This window comes from Bicyclus anynana, chromosome 19 (assembly GCF_947172395.1).
Source record: "Bicyclus anynana chromosome 19, ilBicAnyn1.1, whole genome shotgun sequence".
NCBI classification, from domain to species: Eukaryota; Metazoa; Arthropoda; class Insecta; order Lepidoptera; family Nymphalidae; genus Bicyclus; species Bicyclus anynana.
The window spans coordinates 13,379,320-13,404,485 of NC_069101.1; the positions used below are offsets into that span (position 1 = coordinate 13,379,320).

At 37.5% G+C, this 25,166-nt stretch overlaps 1 protein-coding gene across 2 annotated transcripts in view; it reads left to right on the top strand.

The window, feature by feature from the left end:
- The first annotated feature begins 12,962 nt into the window (after positions 1–12,962).
- LOC112057844 (zinc finger-containing ubiquitin peptidase 1) overlaps positions 12,963–25,166 on the top strand; it is a 29,366-nt gene continuing 17,162 nt past the window's right edge. Inside the window, exons 1-13 of one of the 2 annotated variants that reach the window (XM_052887466.1) lie at positions 12,963–13,121; positions 14,033–14,274; positions 14,654–15,006; positions 15,245–15,300; positions 15,397–15,507; positions 17,133–17,456; positions 18,166–18,273; positions 19,429–19,545; positions 20,574–20,745; positions 21,705–21,828; positions 22,680–22,833; positions 23,726–23,817; positions 24,411–24,541. In XM_052887466.1, coding sequence (XP_052743426.1) covers positions 14,042–14,274; positions 14,654–15,006; positions 15,245–15,300; positions 15,397–15,507; positions 17,133–17,456; positions 18,166–18,273; positions 19,429–19,545; positions 20,574–20,745; positions 21,705–21,828; positions 22,680–22,833; positions 23,726–23,817; positions 24,411–24,541 — 1,975 coding nt within the window. In that variant the 5' untranslated portion in view covers positions 12,963–13,121; positions 14,033–14,041. The remainder of the gene's footprint in view (positions 13,122–14,032; positions 14,275–14,653; positions 15,007–15,244; positions 15,301–15,396; positions 15,508–17,132; positions 17,457–18,165; positions 18,274–19,428; positions 19,546–20,573; positions 20,746–21,704; positions 21,829–22,679; positions 22,834–23,725; positions 23,818–24,410; positions 24,542–25,166) is intronic. The other variant, XM_052887467.1, reaches the window with a different exon arrangement.

The window sequence follows — 25,166 nt, forward strand, 5'->3', positions numbered from 1 at the left end:
AAATCTGTAGAGAGTCAATGCTGTACATGAAATATATTTTCAAAATAACTATCAGGGGGTTATTAGTGATCGATAGACTTCTCTACAGATTTATTATAAGTAGGTATAGATTATTACTTGAGGACTGGCTAAATGCAAAAAAGCCAGAAATATCTAGGCACACGAACTCCGAGCTCGTAGTTTTTGTCGATATTTGTAGTTTTTTGAGAAAATTGGGGGCTTTATATTCTACTTTCAACGTGGAAACGTTAAAAACTCGTCAAAAACAAGTAAGTAATCAAAAAGAAACCAATTTACAAAAGGAAGAAAAACACCTGAATTTACTGTTTAAAACTATTTGCCCATTTTATCACAAACTAGTAGTTGCCCCACGGCTTCACCCTAGTTCCCGTACCAGTGGCAATACACTGCGTAAAATCATTTTCAGAATCAGTTCAGAAAATCCAGATCTTACTGCCAGCAACCTCAAAAACCTACAAAGTTTACCTCGTTTAGTACAGAAATATAGATATAGATTAATCATATTACTTCAGGTCAGCATACTTCTAAAACAGAAGCGTGTTCCTGTATTTAACAAACACATTGTCCGTCGCATTTTTGTCCGCAAAAGCCTCGAGGATTTTCGGAAAAACCGCAAAAAGTAATCTAAAACCCTGAACGCGGTGCACCGAAGCGTAGTTTCGACTTTTCAGTGCATTTTCGCAACTGTCCTGGTCGTGTCGTGCTATTTCAGGCAATGGAACAAAAAAGGCGAAACTTTCTTTACTCTGGTAAATACCAAGTTTGTAAACGTTGACTATTAGAGAGATTATTTTATACGTAAGAGGTAAAGTAAGATGAAAACTTTCTCTTGAAATTTTGGACAGTTTTGTAATACTGTCGGCAACACAATATCGCAGATTCATGACACCTTACTATAGCATATATATTGCTTTTTTATATTTTTCCGTCACAGCAACGGTTCACTCACACTTTTTTTTAACTACCCTATAATGATTATTCTTGGTATTTAACCTCTTCTGTTTGTTAATCTGTTTATTTATCCTCTTCTGTTTGTTAATAATGTTCTGTTTGTTCCTAAATATTGTATTATGCAATAATAACCAGTGCACAGTAAAACTAACTGTGGTTTGTGTTGCACTATGGTTAGGCTTCATTTCAATGTGTTGTTTGTTGAATAATAAATAATAATAATAATATAAAATTCTCCTGTTACAATGTTCGCTATTTCAGGCAATGGCAGTGTTATTTCAGGCAATGGAACAAAAAAGGCGAAACTTCCTTTACTCTGGTAAATACCAAGTTTGTAAACGTTGACATAATATTAGAGAGATTATTTTATACGTAAGAGATAAAGTAACATGAAAACTTTATCTTGAATTTTTGGACAGTATTGTAATATTAGACCTAGTTGTCGGCAACACAATATCTCAGATTCATGACACCTTACTGTAGCATATATTGCTTTATATATAAAATTCTCATGTTCGTTCCCATACTCCTCCGAAACGGCTTGAACATTTTTTATGATTTTTTTACGCATATTCAGTAAGTCTGAGAATCGGCTACTATCTATTTTAAAAACCCCTAAGTGATAAGAGTTGTCCAACCTAACATATTTTTCTATATTCCCATATAAACGATTCGTACTACTTAAAAGGCAATTTGAATACTATCGTAATACTTAGAAGGCAATTTGAACTTTAATACCATACCATAAAATTCAAATGTTAGTGGAATATTTCCGGGAAGGCAAAACAATTGATTGACGTTAGTGTAGTGGTGGGGTAGGAGTAGGGTAGGGATAGGGTAGGAGAAGGGTAGAGGTAGGGTAGGGATAGATTGGGTAGGTGTAGGGTGGGAGTTGAATAAGATAGGGGCATAGGCGTATATAGCGGGTGGGCCGGGTGGGCCGGGAATTTTTAACTTGGTAAATTGTAAATAGTATAATTAGTAATTGGTAAATCTTAATATATAAATGCGAAAGGTCACTCATCACGAAATCTCAAAAACCGCTTGACGTACAAAAATAAAATTTGGGAGGGAGGTAGTTTATAGATAGTAGAGGCCCGCTTAGAACGGATTTTGCGATAGGGCCGGATTAAGGAGGTCTAAGGGCGTCCGCTAGTAGTAGCATAATTGGCTTCGGCATAGCAACCTCGCTTGTGTATCGGACGCCCCATAGATTTTGTCTCTTTTATGGAAGCCTGTATTTTTGTAGCCAATGCCTATGTAGCTAATGGAACTATGTATTTAAAAATGCAAAATAGTAATTTTCTATGAGAAAATATAACCATCTCGCAATGTATCTCATAAAGCAACTTAATCAAACGTTCCGTGGTAGAGGTTATTAGAGTTTCCTCCTAGTTTACTTACTGATGTACCTACCTAAGTGTTGTGGTTACCGCATAATTTTCCGACGAGCTGGCTAGTTTACATTGCCAGCGAAGATATTTAATCTATTTACTGAGTCACGTCATCAACCCATATTCGGCTCACTGCTGAGCTCGAGTCTCCTCTCAGAATGAGAGGGGTTAGGCCGATAGTCCACCACGCTGGCCCAATGCGGATTGGCAGACTTCACACACGCAGAGAATTAAGAAAATTCTCTGGTATGCAGGTTTCCTCACGATGTTTTCCTTCACCGATTGAGACACGTGATATTTAATTTCTTAAAATGCACACAACTGAAAAGTTGGAGGTGCATGCCCCGGACCGGATTCGAGCCCACACCCTCCGGAATCGGAGGCAGAGGTCATATCCACTGGGCTATCACAGATTTACTGAGTATGTACATAGAATCAATGATGCTCGGAGGTAATTGGATCGTCTATTCAGACGAGAAGTTACAGAAATGTTGAAATCATAATGTGTTATAAAAAAAATAATAATGTGTTGCTACTTTTTTTTATTCTTTACAAGTTAGCCCTTGACTACAACCTCACCTCATGGTAAGTGATAATGCAATCTAAGATGGGGGCTAACTTGTTGGGAGGAGGACGAAAATCCACAATAGGACATCTTATCGGAACGCCTGCTTGGCGGTAGGATGATAAGATAACTAACCACGGCCGAAGCCTTCAATCAGCCAGACCTCGATCAATAAGAAAACCTCAATCAGCCCTCGGGATCGACCCAGGACCTCCGACTTGTAAATCCACCACGCATACCACTGCGCCACGGATGCCGTCAAAATTACTCAATACAAAACTCAATTCTCTTTCTACAAACGGTAACGCTTCGGAACCGATAAAATGTATGGGGATGACATTCGTTTTCGACCTGTCACGTGATCAACCTATGTAATCCATCCACCTATGTATAAAATCCTTCATCTAATCTAACAGATATGTCTATATCCCATACATTATTTAGTTTTCGAAGCGTAGAAAGTACTACAAAGAGAATCGATGTATGTACCTTGGCTTCAGGCTCAGAATGGCTCGATCAATTTGACTAATTGATTTTTTTTTATATTTTCATTCACATGAAAGGTTCAGAATTATGAGAAGAAAAAACTTGTAAATGCAAGGAAGATGTTAAAAAAGAACACTTCTGTTTACCCTTACAAAGCAAACATGACAACCTATACGCTTGAGCACTACGTACAGTTCGCGCGGCGAGAGTTTGGCTTTGACCTTCGGATGGAGGGGATTACTGCGCATGGGTACTGTCACGCACACAATACTTTTCCTTTTTTATGTACCAGGTTGGATATTTGAGTGGGTCAAAATTCATGTATAGTGATAATAATGCTAGAAAATAATACGAAGTAGATAAACTTCTTCATTTATTAAAACTATTGATAGTTATTTTACATATTTAAAATGTTTATACAGAGACAGCAATGAAAATTCTAAATAATTGTTTTTAATAAAATTATTTATTCCAAGATACATGTAAAATTGGTACATAAGAACAAAAGAAAACTTAAAATAATTATTAAATACAGTGTGTCCCTGGATAATCTGCAACACCAAAAGGGGGTAATATTAATATTTAACAAAAAAACTTAAACAAACAAACTCAACAAATAATAACAATCGACAACAATTAACGAAAATAGCAATTCATTTGTGAACGTGATTGTACAACAGGAGTGCGCGGTACGTCGTTTCGGTGCGAGAGGCAGGTAACGACTGGAGCGCCAATCAGAGCACCGCGCACCCGCCCCGCACCCCGCTAATGCCCGTTGATACCCAATTTCTGATTTCTGCGCAATAACGGTCAAAGCCAAACTCTCGCCGCGCGAACTGTAATCATTTACCTTTTTTATATTTTTCAATAGTTTGTAGAAGGTTATTTACTCTACTACTTTTCTACGCAGATGAAAACGCTGATTATAGCTAGCATTTTTATTCAAAAGAATATAAACGCAACTAGGTAATTTCACAGAGCCATAATGTAACTGATGTCGCTTGAAATGGAAGCTCATCTCAGTGAAGGGGTAATATAATAAAATGACATTTATTAATGGATCTCGTATAAGTAAATTATTTTTGCCTGGCACATTGGCGAGCTTTGCTTGCCTAGGTACCTATAGGTAATGCCTTAGAAGTGTCAATGATTGAAGTGTTTTCTTTATTTTTATTTAATGGTTTTTCAAATATCCGGGACATGCACCTCAAACTTTTCAGTTGTGTGCATTTTAAGAAATTAAATATCACGTGTCTCAATCGGTGAAGGAAAACATCGTGAGGAAACCTGCATACCAGAGAATTATCATAATTCTCTGCGTGTGTAAAGTCTGCCAATCCGCATTGGGCCAGCGTGGTGAACTATTGGCCTAACCCCTCTCATTCTGAGAGGAGACTCGAGCTCAGCAGTGAGCTGAATATGGGTTGATGACGACGACTGATATATTTATACAGTATCTTTCATAATCCCTTTGAGATATAACAAAAGAATAATCCTTTTTAGTAGAACTCATCATAATGTAGAAGTACAAAAAAGTAACTTACAATACACATTTAATCTTCAAAAAATTGTCACGTCACCATCTTCTGAAACTATTTACTCGCAGAGGGCGATGTCGTGGGTATCTGCTAGTAGACAAAAAAGAACAATCATCTGCTCCAAAACATTGGAAAAATCCAAAAGTATATATCTTCTATATCACTATCTCTATTTAACTATCACTATTTAACAAATGGAAGACGATAATCTATTCCGAGAATGCGATTACAACTGAACTGCTCAACTAGCAGACTACAGTGGGGGCAGGGTACCCCACCTGTCAAGTCATACCGCCTACGCCACGCGCCATTTTGACGCAATGATATTGGACGAGAGTCACGTTATCAACCTTTTACAGTCTTATTTATTTAAACAGTAAATAATTAAATCCCAATTACATGAAAACCTGATTCTAATATTATCACAATAATTAACGTAGATTTTGCTAATTATCAAATAACTCACTCGCCGACATATAGGTATTTATATTTAAATAAATAACTCGTAGGAACAATCGTCTGCTGCAAAATATCGGAAAAATTCAAAACGGTCTAAAAACTATACCAATGACATTGCGACTCCCTTTTTGCAAGTCGGCCAAAACAAACAACACAAAACAAAAAATGAAGCGATCCAACCATCTGTCCGCTTAGGACTCCGCACATATATTATTTTTTTAAATTCCCGTGCGCAATTTCCCCATTTCCCGGCCTGTCATGGACACTAATTTATGTGACAGGTCATTTCAATCCTGTAATTCCGCTCAAATACCAAAAGGTATCTTCCCATATCTACCTAGCTGTTCCATAGGTATTTATTTATAAGCTGATATTTTCCATAACGAAGTGACTGCCCGGCGTGTCTCGAAAAGATTCTGTCCTGGTTCGATCCCCGGTTGGGGTTTTCTTAATTGGCCCAGGTCTGGCTAGTGGGAGGCTTCGGCCGTGGCTGTGCACCTTACCGGCAAAGACGTACCGCTAAGCGATTTAGCGTTACGGTACGATGCCGTGTAAAAATCGAAAGAAGTGTTGATTTTCATCCTCCTAACAAGTTTAGCCTGCTTCCATCTTAGATTGCATCATCACTTACCGTCAGGTGAGATTGTAATTGTCAAGGGCTAACTTGTAAAGAATAAAAAAAAATATGCACCCTATTAATTACCATAAAAGTGGAGCTTTTATGTGATTTTCCCTATTTTAAGATTTTTTTTCTAGGCTAAGCTGTGGCAATTCTTCAATTCTGACCTGGGTTAATTGTGTGGGTCAATCACCAATTTTGTTTTGCGAACAGAAATATTTCTTTGTAGTATTTCATCATTTATGGAATTACGTATTACATGTCCCCCATTTTGGTATTCAATTTCCAATATGAATTCATATTATTATTTCATTACATATACTTACGGGTATCATGTTTGTAGATACGAGCTACACTCTCGTCCAAATATTGACAACAACGCATTTCATATTTCAATATGAGCGGTGCCCATACTCTCTCGGCCTGAATTACTTTTGTCCCGATATGCACGCATTTTGTTCCCTCGATCGACAGTGTGGTGGGACCATCAATTTGTCTTTAGGAGAACAGTCCCGGTCTTTGTACTCGGATGATTGATGGTCTGGACACTTGAAACATGCTAGCTTCCTAAACAAAAATCTTCCCAAACTCTATAACTACTTGCTACCGATGATCCGTGATAGCCCAGTGGATATGACCTCTGCCTCCGATTCCGGAGGGTGTGGGTTCGGAACCAGTCCGGGGCATGCACCTCCAACTTTTCAGTTGTGTGCATTTTAAGAAATTAAATATCTCAAACGGTAAAGAAAAACGTCGTGAGCAAACCTGCATACCTGAGAATTTTCTTAATTCTCTGCGTATGTGAAGTCTGCCAATCCGCATTGGGCCAGCGTGGTGGACTATTGGCCTAAACCGTCTCATTCTGAGAGGAGACTCGTGCTCAGCAGTAAGCCGAATATTGGTTGATGACGGCCGACTTGCTCCCGTACTTACTTAAGGAGGGAACATGAAATGAGTGAGCCGTGATAGCCCAGTGGATATGACCTCTGCCTTCGATTTGTAGGGCGTAGTTTCGAATCTTTAACCTCCTTTAGTTTGCCAATCCGCATTAGGCCAGCGTGGTGGACTACTGGCCTTACCCCTCTCATTCTGAAGGGAGATTCGGGCTCAGCAGTGAGCCGAAAATGGGTTGGTAGACGTATATCTTGGCTCAAGGACTTGCGCCAATGGTTCATCACGACCGTTTTGAGCAACAATAAACAAAATTAAATTAGCCCTGATTGCTAACCTCCGATAGGACATTTTTTTTACAACTTAGCCCTTAACTACAATCTCACCTGATGGTAAATGTTTACGCAATTTAAGATGAACCCTTCCATCATAGAATCGCGCAAACCCCTTTCGATTTCTACACGACTTCGTACCGGAACCCTAAATCGCGTCTTTGCCGGTAGATGACAGAAAGAAGAAGATAAACGAAAAAATAGTAATTTGAAAAAATAGTTTGACCTAGATTTTTAGGAATAAACTAATAAGATTGATTCATAATTGTTTATTCATAAAAATCTAGGTCGAACTTCATTTCATTCATTCACTCATTCTTTCATCAGTTCATTCATTCTTACTTGTCACAAAAGCTGGTGTTTCTACTCGTGAAGATAATTTGTCCGCCCCGGATGAGTCCTGCAGGCCTCGTCCCGCTGATAGCGTGGATTCGGCCTTATTTTATATTTATTCTGCCTGCTCAGCGAACGTACCTATGTAAATATTTAAGGCCTTAATATACGGGCGACTGACATTGCTCGGCTTTGTTTTTTTAAGCAACTTAAAAAAAACACAGATTAATCATTAATAGGTAGATGGAGCGCACGGAACACGACGGTGTCGTAGCCCCGCCAAATACAAAATTCAAAAACGAATACATTCTCGAGTCAGTACGACACGAAGCGTCACATCAGTAACTTTCAATATTATTGAAGAAAAAATGGCGTCTTATGTTTTTAAATATTTTAAAAAACTGTTCACAATAACTAATTACTATAGAAATAAGATAGAGTATTTTTTATGGATAATTATTGATTATTATATTAATTTACGTAATAGTTGTTAGTGTTAAATTTTGAAATACAAATTATGAAAAAAGTTTGTATAAGCGGATGTCAAAGGGACGCGTGACGTTCGTTTTTTTATGGGTTTCTGCGGCTTCACCACGCAGCTGGTGACTTACTTTGTATGATCTTTATTTACTATGTAAAAAAGATTGACTTTCCGGTCTTAGTTCCAGCCCAGGCCCAACCGGCAATTTATTTATAAATATAAACTTGATAATTTTACTTTAATATGAACATAATTAATAACTTTATCGAAAAAAGTTTGCTACAACGTTTTACGACATTTTTAATTCATCTTTAATTTGTCCACAACATCAGGGACCAGCTAAGATCGTTGAACATACAGCCTTAGTTTTATGATATTTTTTAAAGACTTATGATTGGTTTGTATTCTTTTTTGATAAGCTTGTTGGTAACAGAAAAAAAATAATACAAATAAATAATATAGCTATAAAGCTTCAAATGTTACTTCTCCGCTTTGGTACACCTGCGAACGTTTTGCCCTAGGAGAGTGATAAAAAGAATATATTTTTCTTCAAGAAACATACTTTTATTGAGCCAATTAATTAACCAGATCCTTATTTATACATCATATTATTATCATCTCCGTATAGTTTTATACGGGAGTATATCTGGGTTCCCTGGGCCAACGTTATATGTGCCGGTGGGCATTCACCTTTTCAAATCTTAGACAAAGAAAAGAGATCTTGACTCTACAATATTCAATTGTAAAGTAGTTGAATTGAAAATTGAAGAGTCAACATCCTCTCCGGTACAGTTTCAAAGTAAAACGTACGTAGAGTTTTATGTCAAGTCGATTTTCGCGGAGAATAGCATAAAAGTCAACTATCAAGGAATAGTTGAATACCCATAAAATAGAAGTTAATAGCTCAGCGGTAAGCGACTGGGCTCATCACAGAGGTGGTGGTTCGATCCCCGCCCGATGGACTATTGTCCTACCTACCCCTTACACCAGTGGCGTGCACTTCATAGATACAAATATGCACTGCCTACCCTAAGGACTCAATACAAAACTATGTTGGACCACAGAATGCATAGTTGGACAAGGAATATTCTAATGTTTACTTATAATGCATACCCCAGTTAAAAACCTTATGCACGCTATTGCCTAACAGTCTTTTTCCGACTAATTGAAGGGGAATGGGAATATTAGTCATATTTAAAATATGTGGCAAATTAAAAAAAAACGAGCGATACGACTAAAGTAAAACTTCTTTATCTCTCCCTCTCAACGTCCGTTCGCATCCACCGATTACATTTAGAAAGAAAGAAAGAAAGAAAAAACATTTATTTAAAAAATTGTGCCATACACCACAATGCCTAACTAAGCACTATTGTTGTGTCTGATGCTTCAACCACCTGATCAATTGAAAATCAAAACTAAAGTAGTTGAAGCATCAAAAACCACTTCGTTATGTTTGGCACAACCTTGAAAAAAGGTAACAGCTCAGCATTGTGCCGCATAAACCAAGCAAAGTACTTGGCCAAGCGGCGCTGATTTTCAGCTGCTACCTCGATCCAGGTGACACCACGGAAATACATAGCCACAGTGACAATATGTTATATTATTACCTTTTAATTAAAAACAAACAACCTTGAATTAATATGCTAAATAATAGGATTACGCTAAACAAATAAAAGTGTTTCAACAAATTAAGCAACAATATAAAATTAAAAGGTATAAATAAAACACACACACACATACACAATAATGATATGCCTTATATCTAACAATCTACGAGTATAATAATTGAAACATGAAATGAGGAAATCAAATAAAAATAAAAACAAAAAGAAAAAAGAAAATATTTTTTTTTGCATTAACTAGTTTACAAAACTACTGTAGTATGTACCTAAATAACGAAATCTATGAAGATTACTTGGAAATTTCATTCACTAAAGAAGTGAAAACTCCGCCACATAATCCTGTAATTCCTCCTGTTTGCTAAGCAAATATCTTTTTAATTTCTTCTTAAATGTAAACTTACTCTTAAGGTTCTTTATAGGCGGAGGGATATTATTCCAGCATTTAGTGGCGGAGTACGTGAATGAGCCCCTAAAAGCTGCAGTACGATGAAAAGGGACTCGAAGCACATTACGACAAGTTCGTAGACCCTTTTCATTGTCACTAGACCAATTCAACTTATTAAATAAATAAGGTGGCTTGCCCAGTTTGATAACGCCAAAGAGAAGACCTGCAAGATGCAATTTTCTCCTAGACCTCATTTTTAACAATCGGTGATAGTTTAGAAAAGGAGTAACATTTAACGTACATTCACCAGTTTACTCCTCAAGTAAAGCTTTCTTAGGTATAAAAGTTTTACTTCAAAAATGTTTTTTGACGGCCTCCGTGGCGCAGTGGTATGCGCGGTGGATTTACAAGACGGAGGTCCTGGGTTCGATCCCCGGCTGGGCAGACTGAGATTTTCTTAATTTGTCCAGGTCTGGCTGGTGGGAGGCTTCGGCCGTGGCTAGTTACCACCCTACCGGCAAAGACGTACCGCCAAGCGATTTAGCGTTCCGGTACGATGCCGTGTAGAAACCGAAAGAGGTGTGGATTTTCATCCTCCTCCTAACAAGTTAGCCCGCTTCCATCTTAGACTGCATCATCACTTACCATCAGGTGAGATTGTAGTCAAGGGCTACCTTGTAAAGAATAAAAAAAAATAAATGTTAGTAGGTAAATATTAAAACTGAGTTCCTCAAAAAATGTTACAAATTAGGGAAGGTCTACAGATAGTGACAAAGGGGTGGCTAGCAGATAGCCATACAAGTGGCTTATTAGTCAGTCTAGGTCACGAAGCTTTGTTCAAACCACAAAGCCTTGACTGTGGTTTCGGCAAAGATTTTATAATAGAGATATGTCACGCGTCAAAACTGAGGCGAACAAAAGCGGCTCATCATCATCATCATCTCAACCGATGGACGTCCACTGCAGGACATAGGCCTTTTGTAGGGACTTCCAAACATCACGACACTGAGCCATCTGCATCCAGCGAATCCCTGCGACTCGCTTGATGTCGTCAGTCCACCTGGTGGGGGGTCGGCCAACACTGCGCTTAAAAGCGGCTAATTTGTCTTTTAATTTCATTGAGTCGCATAGTAAACAACGTTATTCAAATAAATAATACCTAAATATTGTATATAGTGTCGAGTTGTATGTTCAGGAACTGTAAAAACTGTATATCTTAATCTCCTTCTTCTTAGGGTTCCTCTCCGACTAGCGAAGGTTGGCAGTCAGTTTCTTGAACTCGTCTTTATCCTGGCGAGGCGAAATAAATGTGCGGCGCTCGGGATCCCGGTCCACTCTCTGATGTTTCTCAGCCAAGACTTCTTCCTGCGACCAACACCTCTTCTACCAGCAACCTTTCGCATCGAGATGAGCTGTAGAAGCTCGTATCTCTCGTGTTGTAGCACGTGCCCTAGATACGCGACTTTTCTCGTCTTGACGGTCTACAAAAGTTCACGCTTCTGATTGACGCGTCGCAGAACATCGGCATGCGTCACTTTGTGAGTCCAGCTGATAGCCAGCATGCGTCTAAGCGCCCACATCTCGAACGCTTCTATACGTTTCCTGATGTCCTCTTTTACTGTCCAGGCTTCACCTTATACCTTAATAGATAAATATTATTTAATAGTATTAAATTATAATTATGTATACCTTAATTAAACATAAAACTGTGCATCTGTGTCTCAGTGGAGCTAAATTCGGATCACTTTTGCGGTGATTTTGTTGGCACGTAACATGTCTATAGTATAAAATGTCGTTGGGTTTCGAATACATTTTAGTTTCTAACGAGTCAAACTCTCACAAGACTTACAAGTTAGATCTGCAGACTAATTCACGAACTTTGACGTATGGTAGTTGACTTATGCGAAAAATTCTATGTAACAAATGTCATCCGTTGCCTGATGACCCTTCATGGATATCATACAGTAGATGACATTTATCGGTCGTTTTGAACCAAATTAGTGAATATCCCAGTGTTTCAACCTGTTCAGAAACACTGACTGGACATGAATTTTTTCATCATATTTGCTCGAAAAAGTTCATTTTGCTTGGGAAAATCTATCGGTATTGTAATATCTAAGTATGTATTACTAATCTATTATCACGAAATTCCATATTGTATTCTTTCTCAATAAAAAAATGCACTTAACACATGGACAGTTAAGATTCTAGTCCCTGAAGTATATCGCACCCTAATTATTCAAGAACAAAACTGACAATAATTTTTTGAAAAAAAAAACGAGGTTATATTTGGTATATAGTTTATACTAAAATGGAAGTTTTTACCTGTTTTTTCACCATTAACAAAAAGGTACTTACCTATTTCAATTTTTATAATCACTTATGATCGTTGATCATATACTTTAACAGAAAATTAACGTCTAGCGAGGCAGATCTTATGCAATCCGAAGGGTTGTCTGGCTATTCCAGGACTTTTTAAAAATAATAAAGTCATTGGAATGAATAAAGATAACACCATCTTTGGGTTCGTAACTAAAACTGTAACATACGCTTTGGTTAGGTCTTAGTAAACGCCACTGGTTTGTTTCGAGAAAAGTTCCTAATTCCCTCGTCACAATCATAGAGGGCATTTTACAGTAAAATAAAGGTTCTGAAAAATGTTTCATACATTTGCTTTGACGAATTTTGCCTTGAGGTAATAAGTAATTAAATAAATTAATTTCTAATAATAGTCATAATTTACAATTTATTAAGAATTTTAAAAACAATAAATTACTTGTATTTTTCATGATATTTTTTTAACAATGGCGTGCGGTCGTAATTTGCGATTCACGCATGCGTCACAATTTCCTCTTTTTTTTTTCAATGTCTCTGAAATTCATGAATGGCGCTAGTCCACAACCTGACGTCTATTTAATAAAATTTATTATTTTAATGTTTGAAGATGTTACATCAAACCGATTATAATAACAGTGTCGAACAAATTAGGTAGTGTTGTTATAAAGGAAGCGCTGTGCTTTCTCGCTAAAAATCTGACAATAAACGTGAGTATTTTTTTCTTAAAATATGTTCTAAATATAAATGCATGAATATTAATAACATTTAAAAAAATATTTTTTTTATTAGTTCAGGAATACAAGACTAATGCGTATAAAAATTTAATTACTGTCATTATTAATTGAAGTGGTTTAGATTGTATGAAAACAAAACTGCGGTAATTTTATCGATTTGACACTTTACCCCAATTCAATGTTGTGAATCGTTTCTATGCGAACTTTTTATGTAAGACATCAATTAAATGGGTTTGACTGTGCCAGCAGAAGCTTGAATTGATTGAGTAGGTTTTATGAATTTAAATTTTTGGATCTGTTTTCGGTACCTATAGAAACAGTTTCCATTGCATTGCAACTCTCAAAAGGAATATTTGATTTATATTTTAGTTAAGCAAAATTTTGTATCGTATCGTAAATCTAAAATTAAATAAAAGAAAAATATTTTATCTAAAGATTTTCATCTTAAACTTGGCGCTCTTGGCATTCAAAAACACGGTACAGTCTATGGTCATCTAAAATTCTGTAAAGACAAGCGCGCACGTTGTCTGTTTTAAGTCATTAATACCTAATGTCTACGTGTTGCAGCGTTTCTTTGAATAAGTAGAATTCGGTCAAGGACAACGAAATTTTTACCTTTTTTCTCGCTTCATAAACAGCATATATAATAGGATAAAAATTAAAAGATTACAATATGAAAGCTTTTTAAGCTTGAACGTTTCATCCTAAGCCAATTTATAGTTTTTGACATTCAAATATACATAGGTTAGGTAGGACCTGTATGTGGTCGAAAATAAAATTTCCTCTTTCAATTTCAACAAAAATAACTAGATGTATAGATGTAAACTAAACATTAGAATACACAAATTATTCGGTTTGATAAATTGAGAAAATTTTCATTTTAGTAGCAAACCATGTCGAGTAGCCCGTTTCCGTATACCTGTGAGCTATGTGGCGCGGAAGGTCTCACAGATGAAGGCATGAGGTCTCACACACTAGAAGCGCACGTGGCGGGTCGTCCAGACTGTCCTTTCTGTGACTGCACTGTACCTCAGCCGCAGCTGGTCGGTCATGTACAAAGGGCTCATTTACACTATTTAACACCAGAACGGGAGTTGATGGCTTTTATAGACGATCAAAGTCCAAGGTAAAAGTCAATAATAATTATAAGACGTGATTTGCATTTAAATGACTAATGTTGTTAAATCTTCGGTAATGACTGAAGTTAGTTAAAGTCTTGGTCTTCAAAGGGTACACTAAGGGTCACATAATATGGGCTTATCTTTATGTTGTTAATTACAATATAAAAATAAGTCCTTATTCTTTTCATTCTTAATTTTGACCGAGACTAAAAAGGTTTTAAATGTCGGGCGTCTAATATAGAATATATATATTATTTAAATGATTATGTACCTAATATATCTATACTACATAACATATCTATACTACGTTTGCAAATTGATAAAAAATCTCTCTTAGTAATAATTTATCATGAATTAACCTAATATCTCTACTTTTGTTTCAAGTTCAACATATCGTTACAGCTTTGACGATGATTCTAAAATGACAACAGACAGTTGTAGCTACAATACACCGGGATCAATAAATGGCTGGCACAGTCCAGACACCACGTCATCGTACCATAACGGTGCCATATCTAAAAATTCCTACTACAATAGTTTTCAAGAGAAAGATAATTACCACAACAAGAGTGAAAAGGACGACGATAAGTTCTCGAGGTCACCTAAAAACATCAATCTGACTAATGGAATGAAGAATATTCATATCAATAATGGTGTTAAACCAAAAAAGAACTGCAGTAAAGAGAATTCCATAGAGCGTGAGGGAATGAGCGTTGTTAATGGGCTTGATAAAAAAGGTAGGTCGAGTACACATTGTATATAAATTACTGAGTATCGACTTATTACAGATTAATAGAATACTGATTACTGCGTCATACATTCAAAGTAATTGAACTAAGTGGGTACCTACATCTGCATGATTATTAGGTTTTAGTAGGCCCTGAAAATACAAGGTACTTACTACTAGTAATATCAATATTGTTCTACATAAATATTAATCAAAAATATGTATTTATTTAACTGTGCTTTTTCTAGGTGTTCATTCAAACTCAAACCATAATAGTACCGAAAATTCACCAAGTAAAAATAAGGTAAAATAAATAACATTTAAAATTTAAAAATATTCATTGCAAATGCTTATTAATAATTAAATAAATTATAATAATTTTCCTCTGATTAACTTACAGTTAACAATGGCAAGTGCAGGTCAAGGTTCTCCACTTAGGTCACAACTAGCTCTAAAACTTAAATCTAATACACCTAAGAAATCTGCACCGACACCTAGTCCTACAGTTCAGGTAATATAAGAAAATCTTTTAGAATTATATGAGATGAAATTTGATTTTTAAATTGTGTTGATATAATCAAAATTCAGCGTATCGCTAATTTTTATTTAATTGCGTTATATTACGAGGGTGGGGTGAAAAGTTCTCGGCCTGACAATATAAGACTATGATTTTCAGTTTAAAAATAATTTTATTTTTGTACGTAGTCACCCTTGACTTTCACTTGGTCCAGCGTTTCTCCAACAGGAGTATTCCTTCCCGGATGTGAGATTCTGGAAGGCTGTGAAAATATGCATCTACAGTTTGCGTAACTTCTTCATTGGATGCGAAGAGCTTTCCAGAAATAAATGGTGATAGTCAGATGGCGCCAAATCTGGGGGATAGGGGGGATAACTGAGCAAATCATACTTTAAATCCCGTAAGTTTCCTATTGCCAACACACCATTGTGGACAGGCGCCTTGTCGTGGTCGAAGATGACTTTTCGTCATCATGCCAAGCCTCTTCTCGCGAATTTCGGCATCCAATTGGTCAAGAAGGTTGGAGTAATATTCGCCTGTAACTGTTCTGCCAATTTCTAGATAATCAATTAACAGGATTCCTTTCGCATCCCAAAAAACGCTGGCCATGACCTTCCCGGCAGATGTGGTTGTCTTCGCTTTCTTTGACGCTGAGCTACCGGCTTCCACCCACTGCTTCGACTGCTGTTTCGTTTCTGGTGTATAGAAGTGAACCCAAGTCTCAGTCATAGTTACAAATCTCCGGACAAAATTGGTCGGATCCCTCTTGAATCTGTCTGTCTGTCTGTCTGTGAAATATTCTTGCAACATTCTACGGACTTAATTTTGATACGCAGTCAGCAAACGGCAACCATCTTGCGCAAATATTTCGCATGCCTAATTCTTCTCGCAAAATGTTTCGCACCCTTTCTTCAGATTTCCCCACTGAAATTTTCGTGGGAGCACACTACTTCAAAGAACAAGTTGAAACTTGCCATACGAACTAATAAGTTGTGCATTTAGGCAGGAAAAATATTTTTTTCCTGCTTGGAACGCTCTATCTATTTTAGGCCGAGAACTTTTCACCCCACTCTAGTATAATAAAATGTGGATTTGGCCTTTTTATCTATTTTTAATCACTATAAATCACACTTTTAATATACATATAGTTGAAAAATAAAATACGTTCATGTGTAATGTTTAATACTACTTTAATTATGCCACAATGAACTGATTTGGGACTTTTCATCCCGGTAATATACATGGTTTCTCTAAAGAGAAACACACACACAAAAACCGCTAAATTTATTTATTTATTTAAAAAAGTGAAAAGCGAGTGATTAAATAGAGATGCGCGCCAAATTTTTTGTTTATTTTAGAATACAAAAATGACAGACGTCTAATTATTATCTGTTTGAGCATAGGTTGTCAAACTCAAATTGACATTGACATATTATTAAAAATATAATTCGATTCGAAATTTCGAATTTCGATTTGAAATGAAAAGTGAAAAGAAAACTCATTTATTGAACTTTCATTTCGGCGCCAAAATTTCATTTCAATAAAAATATTTTTGCAACAAATCATAAACTAATCCAAAACATCGAATCACTATAAAAAATACAGCTAAATAATTGCAGTGTCTCCTGTGCGAATTTAAATCGACATGCCCGCGAAAGTTGGAGGAGCACATAAACAGGGCCCATTTCGATCTCACATCGCCTTCCGTGATGGCTAACGCTAACAGCAACTCTAATATAACGGAAAACGTGACACTGGGGCTTAGTAATGCTACATTAACCCTTGAAAACCCCACCTTGGCGTTGAGCGCTATGGCCCTATCGCCTGGACCTCACGGCTCTAAATTCCAATGTCCGATATGTGAAAGGGACTTCGCTAATGGTTCGGACGTGGAGGTCCATGTTAATGTCGAGCATAAAGATATATTGAGTCCACAGAAGTCGGTGAGTGCCTTTGTTTCATTATATTTTTTATCAGACGGCGTCTCTGGCTAATACTTTGCCTAGCATTAATTCCAGCTGATATATTTTTTATATAAAATCAGATGTGGTGGGTCTAAGCTCCATATTCCCTCTAAAACAAGAAGGGATGTCTGGCTCTTTATAGGACCATGAAATGGGCTGCTAAGGACAATGAATATGATGAATCACCTACCAATGCAGTTGACGATTTTCAACAGCTATACTATAACCACAATGAGCGTATAAATCACTAGTCATTTCACACCTAATAGTAATTATAATTAACTTGTTCTTCAATTAATGAAAATAAATTCTATTAATAAGCTTAGAACTGAGATATAATTGATATATTTTGTATAACATTGTAAATAAACAATACATGTGCTATCTACCTTCTATTGTTATCTATCCCGATGGTCCGCACGGGCTGGGGGGCGTGTAGCGTCGAATGAAAAACCCACGACTGATGCACCTCCTTTCCCTGCATGCACAATTACACGCCCGCGCAGTCTTTCCCCCGTCGCCCGCATATCATGGGAGTGTCATCAACAAACTTGCCAGACTATACATAAGACTGCAACAATTTTTTTCCAAGAGCAGCCTTCATTTCTTCTTCCATGTTAAAAGGGGATACAAAATCTTTTACTTGCCCAAAAATTTTGTACTTAATATTAATGGTGTAATGTTTCAGGATCAAACAGACAATGCCTCTGGTGAGGATGTGGTGATGATGGAGGAGAGTCCTGTGAGCAACTGCCCCGTCTGCTGCCAGCCTTTGCCACTCTCACAGAATGAATTGGTAATTATCTTTTTTTATACACACAGACTAACAGACTTCTGCGACTAAGCCCTATTCAATCCTAGGTTCTGCACCTGATTGGACTTTAATACATGTTGGAGATATGAGGATGTTGCTATTTCAAGATCTAAATCAGTTGTTTTTCTTTTTTCTGAACAAACTAAAGCTTAGTTTGTTGATAGTACTTATAGACCTTAACAACACAGTATAAAAGTGAATAAAAATTATGAAGAAAGTAAAAATGGCTATGTGGCCTTAAAAGTAAGTGCGAGAGGATTAACAGTAAAATCTCTCTATAACTTGCTTAAAGAACTTGGTCTCACTAGAACGGCAGCAAGCTCTATATTAGAAAGGGTATCCAAAGCTGCTCTAGTAGGATCTTACAAAATTTGGAGAACATCATGAGCGGAGAAGGGAAATGTTGGTTAACTGTCAAGGATGTCCTTAACCCTACATCCATCGGTCACAAGTCCAGGGATCTGCTTGGTGTTTTTCTTTCTGCCACACGATGGACCCGACACCCACATGGTGAATCCATGAAATGCTAAGATATTTGTCTCTAGTCTAACATCTTTCTCAATAAATGAATATTTCAGGCATGTTCAACGTAAAAATTATTTTTCTTTATACCTGTAGTTTTTAAGATTGGCGTGTTCAACAAACGCTTTAGCTTTATAATACTTATTAGTTTAGATCTAGGTACTTTCATCTTCTTATAACAGTACACTTACCAATGTGGGGAGTCAATCATTATTGTTCCTATAGTGTTTTTAGTCAATGGTCATATTGCAAAATACTTTGACCAACAACCTATGAAGCATAGGCTTGATTTTTGGACCATGGATTGGACACAGAATGTTGTAATTGCGCCACCACATACTATAAAATGACTGTGTTGTATATTTTTCTTTAATTAATAATTTTTAAAATTAATAAAGGTTAAATCACACTAATATTATAAATGCGACAGTTTATGTGTAAGTGTATATGTTCGTTCCTCCTTTGCGCTGCTGCTACTGAAGCGATTTGGCTGAAATTTGGAATGAAAATAGATTTTTTCTCCACTAACATATAGGCTACTTTCCCGAAAAAATACATGGTTCCCGCAGAATTGTAAATAAATAAAGCGTGATGTCTTATGGTTGTTTGTATCAGATCCAACACATAGAGGAACACTTTGAGAGAGGGGAGGACAGCGGAGCGGCCACACTCACTGCAGCAGAGAGGGAGGCGCAAAGGAATAGAGAGGAACATGAATTTCAACTATTGAGGGTAAGTCATCAAATATATAATATACTATCTGACGCCGCGTGGTTTCACCCGCGTGATTCCCGTTCCCGTAGGAATATGGGGATAATATATAACCTATAGCCTTTCTCTATAAATGGGCTATCTAATAATGAAAGAATTTTTCAAATCGGACCAGTAGTTCCTGAGAATAGCGCGTTCAATCAAACAAACAAACAAACTCTACAGATTTATAATATTAGTATAGATTGAAGCCATCCAGTTAAATTAGCTAACTAATTGGTTATTATAAGCTGCTATTCATTCAAGTTCATGAAAGCGAAGTACATACATATCTTCAAACTCCACTCCAAATGTACCTACCATTGAATAGCTGTTTTCCAAAAGAAGTTACTCAAGCTATTAAATATCTCGAAGGCTCAAACCAAGTATAGAACGACCTGTATCACACTCATTGTCACGAACAAAATTGTCTGTCATTTTCTGAGGAAAACGAGCTTAAATTTTGTATATATCTTATACTAAACTAGAAGATTTTGCCTGTTTTTTACGCAATTCAATTACACAAAAAGGTATTTTTACGGAGCTCTTTAACCGACAAACACAATTACAACTATTTAACATTGATTCTATTCAGACAGTTTTTATAATCACATTAGATTGTTGATCATATACTTAGACAGAAAAGTAATGTTTAATGGGGCAAGTCCTGTACAATAATTGGTCTGAGCTTGAAGTCAAAAAAACTCCAGTATACGACCAAATAGATGATATTTTGTTAAAAAATTGCCACACAAACGAGTCATACTCCAAGTTATTATTTTTAATGCCTGTATTATTCTGGCTAGGTCATTAGCCAGAGTATAATCGCTCAAGTGGTCATGGTGCCAAAACCTGGTAACCACCCCAAGAAACATCATCCTACAGGCACTCTACGCTATTGATAGAAAGACAAACTGCCGGCCTTTATAAAATGTTTTATGTCTGGATATCTCTCTTGGGCCATAGATGAAATGGCGTTAGTTAGGCTATAATATAAGCTTTGTCTCTAGGCTCAGTATGGAATGGAGGAAGATGAGGAAGGCTACACGAGCCGCGCTGCCAGCAGTCTGAAGCGCGCGGTGTACAGCGGGGCGCTCTCCGTAGCAGGCTACTATGAGCGCAGCGTGGGCCTCAAGAAGGCCTCCGCCCAAGGCCTCGACGCTGGATGTTCTAGGACTAATGGTATGGTTAATATTTTTTTTCAGCATTTCACAGCAAATGTGCTATTGAACGATGGGCGATGGAGCGAGTTATGCTTGGAGTATCTCAGCGTGATTGAATCGGAAATGAGGAAATGACGAACCAAAGTCACTGACATAGCTCAGTGAGTCGCGAAGCTGTATTGGCAATGGGTAGGCCACATTGTTCGAAGAGCCGATAAACGTTGGGGTCCCAAAGTTCTGGAATGGCAATACCACACCGGAAAGCGCAGTGTTGATCGACCCCCCACTAGGTGTACTAAGGACATCAAGCGGGTTGCAGGGAGCCGCGGGACCGCTGTGTTTGGATGTCCATGCAAGAGTTATATCCAAAAGTTTACGTCCATCGGCTGATAATGATGGTGCTATTGGAAAAGATCATTTAAGTTGCTCTATTTACTGTTAAAAAAAATCGGTTGTCTGTAAAGTCGGTTTACTGACGATATCTGAACGTGACAACGTCATAAAAAAATACTGATGGAATGGTCGCATTTTTCAAGAGAAAATGGTCGTTTTTATAAAATACTGTTTAATAATCTTCACCTGAATATACTTTATTTCTTGTTAAAAAAAAGTTGGCAACTCTAGAGCGAGGGAACGACGTATGACGTCATCTTTTTTCGAGTGTGCAGCTCCATCGGATTATAATAAAATCTGTTACATAGTAAATCTTATCCCTATATTCTCAACTGCAGGTCTGCTAATCTGATTATAATTTGACCATTGATTGCAAACATCAACAATAATAAAATAATAAATGAAGGGTTTAATACTATTTTGGAACCCTCGTAACTTTAATTTTAAGTTTTCGAATGATTATTGTCACCATTATCTTAAATTTAATATTATTACCTGACGTTTCTAAAGAGCTTGTAAACTAAGCCTATTTGAAATAAATGAATTTTGACTTTGACTTTGACTTTCACTACTAATATTTTGCAGGTATCCTGGAAAGGATAGCCCAACTAAACGGCCAGAACCCTAGCATAGCGAAGACTTACCTGTGCAGTGCGGTGGATCACTACGCCAGCACATATGGGGATCGGGGCTGGGGCTGTGGATATAGGTAATATTCATCATTATCATTTAACCTTATGTGTAGACTTATGGTATCCAGTTATGGAAATATATATAACAATGTATCCGGGTATTTAAAAAATTAGATATTGTGGCATTCAAATGAACTGTATTTTCACTATTATTTAAAAACACACTGAAAGTCTTTTATTATAGAAAATCTGTAATGTTGAACTGTCTGCCATGTTGATCTGTCCGCCATGATATACTGTCTGCCATGTTGAACTGTCCGCCATGATATACGGTCTGTAATGTTGAACTGTCCGCCATGATATACTGTCTGCAATGTTGAACTGTCTGCCATGTTGAACTGTCCGCCATGATATACTGTCTGCAATGTTGAACTGTTTGCCATGTTGAACTGTGCGCCATGTTAAACTTCGCCATGTGGAACTTTCCGCCATATTAAACTGTCCACCATGTTGAACTGTCTGCCATATTAAACTGTCGGCCATGTTGAACTGTCTGCCATATTAAACTGTCCGCCATGTTGAACTGTCCGCCATATTAAACTGTCCGCCGTGTTGAACCGGTCACCACGTTGAAATGTCCGCCATGTTGAACTTTCTGCCATATTAAACAGTCCGCCATGTCGAACTGTCCGCCATATTAAACTGTCCGCCGTGTTAAACCGGTCACCACGTTGAAATGTCCGCCATGTTAAACTGTCTGCCATATTAAACTGTCCGCCATTTTGAACTGTCTGCCATATTAAACAGTCCGCCATGTCGAACTGTCCGCCATATTAAACTGTCCGCCGTGTTGAACCGGTCACCACGTTGAAATGTCCGCCATGTTAAACTGTCCGCCATGTTGAACGGCCGCCATATTGATGCGCAGGAACATGCAAATGGTGCTATCGTCGCTGGTGCGGCACCCGCCGTACGCGGCGCTGCTGGGCGGCGTGACGGAGCGCGAGTGCGAGTGCGTGCCCTCCATCCCCAGCCTGCAGCTGCTGGTGGAGCGCGCCTGGCAGCTCGGCTTCGACACACAGGTACATTCATTACCCATCTGTACTATCCACAGAACGTCATCATCATCATCAGACGATGGACGAACACTTCTAGACATAGGCCTCTTGCATGGACTTCCAAGCACAAGGATCTAGCCGCCAAAAGCCAGTGGCTACGTAGTGCGGGGGCGACCAACACTGCGCTTTCCGGTGCGGGGTCGCCATTCTAGCGCCTTGAGACCCCAACGTCCATCGGCTCTTCGAACTATGTGCCATGCCACTTCAATTTCGCTACTTGCTAGGCTATGTTAGTGACTTTGGATCTGATTCTTGGATTGTTTTATGTTGTTATTTTATTAGATTACTTTGATTTGGATTATACCACAGAACATAGAAAACGTTAAAGCTAACACTTTAGTAATGAAAGTAGCAAGGGGGCAGGGCCTGCAAACTCTCTGTATGAAGACGCTTACGCTTTTGTATTGTAAGAAAACGAACACTGAAGAACAACATATTTATCGAATACACTGAAGAATAATAATATATTAACCTGTACTAGATAACAAGTTAGTCGTATGACCTAAAGCACAGGTTTTTTTAAAGTAAAACTTTTTCAAAAATCAAAAAACAAAGCGTTATCTATGCCGTCAGACATAACTACATCACAACAGGTGCTTGAAGAGTAGAAAAAGGGATTGTTTCAAAGTTCTGAAAAAACGCCATCTACTGGTAGTTTAACATAACAAACACTGTTACACTATGCCTGTAATGGCAGCACGCATTTTAAAAGCCTCGCGCGATTACTTTTTTCGTAACGCATTCATCAACTTACTCTCCAAGTCAAGCATACATAAAGAGGTTTTACATAAAAAATGGAGTGGATTTAGTTGAGTAAGTATTTCTATTAATACTCAAAATGTAATTTTGTCGCCAGGGTTCGGAACAATTAGGCTGTAAGCTACACAACACGAGGAAATGGATCGGTGCTTGCGAGGTGGTCACTGTATTGTCTTCACTTAGGATAAGGTAAAATTATTTCTAGTTGTCTATTCACAGATGGCGCTTTTTAGTATTTATTTATTTGTTATTTATTTATATTTTATTTGTACACCACAAAATAAGAAAAAACAAAAATAGTAAGACAGAAAAAAGTATAGCACAGACATACAGGATAAACTATAGCCTATAAGTTAGCACTCAGGCATAGTACTCAAATTGAATCAGTAGTTTCAAAGTTATTGAATAAACTTTGAAACTACTGATTCAATTTGAGTACACAAACAATCAAATCTTACATCTTTATGTTATTAGTATAGATTAAAACAGGTGTCCAGGGCTACTTTGGTGTGATCTTGCCAGGTATGGATAAGGAGAACAGGGATAAATGATATCTGACTGATTATCAGAGGTTAGATATAATCAGGGAGAACAAAATGGAATATGTTAATGGATACCTTAACCCTACACCCACCAGTCACAAGTCCGGGAATCTCCGAGGTTTTCCCCCTGCCTCACGATGGACTCACCCAAACGCTGTGAATTATAATTTTGTTCAACATTGTTGTTTCTTAAACCACGGATTAGTTATATAAAGATATTTATGTTTTGTTGATGATCAGGTGTCAGCTAATAGACTTCCACAAGCCGACGGCGGGCGACGGCAGCCACCCCGCGCTGTTCGACTGGGTGCTGCGCTACTTCCAGAACGAGCCCGGCGCGTTCAAGCCGCCGCTCTATCTGCAGCATCAAGGTCAGAACCTCAGACCAATTACTGTATAGGACCTGCCTCGCTAGACGTTACTTTTCTGTCAAAGTATATGATCAACGATCTAATGCGATTATAAAAAGTGTCTCTATAGAATCGATGTTAAATAGTTGTAATCGTGTTCGTCGGTTAAAGCTCCGTAAAAATACCTTTTTGTGTAATTGAATTGTGTAAAAAACGGGCAAAAACTTCTAGTTTAGTATAAGATATACACCAAATCTAAGTGCGTTTTCCTCAGAAAATGACAGATAATTTTGTTCGTGACTAAGAGTGCGATACAGGTCTTTCTATAATTGGTCTGAGAGGTGAACTAGTTTACTGCTGCCTGTTTGTGTCTGTCACTTGCCAGTTAACAGACTTCCGTAAGCTTATAGCTTGAGCTGGCAGCCATTCAGCAAAAAGACCTCGTCAAAATATAATATAAAACGAATGTGCTGTAGAAAACACGACTGAAGTAAAACTTCTATATAAAAAAAAATAAAGCGCCATCTATGAGTCTCAGGAATAACTGCATCGCAACAGGTTCGTGAAATGTACAATAAGGGATTGTTTCAAAGTTCTCTAAGAACGCCATCTACTGGTAGTTTAAAATAAGAAACACTGTTTCACT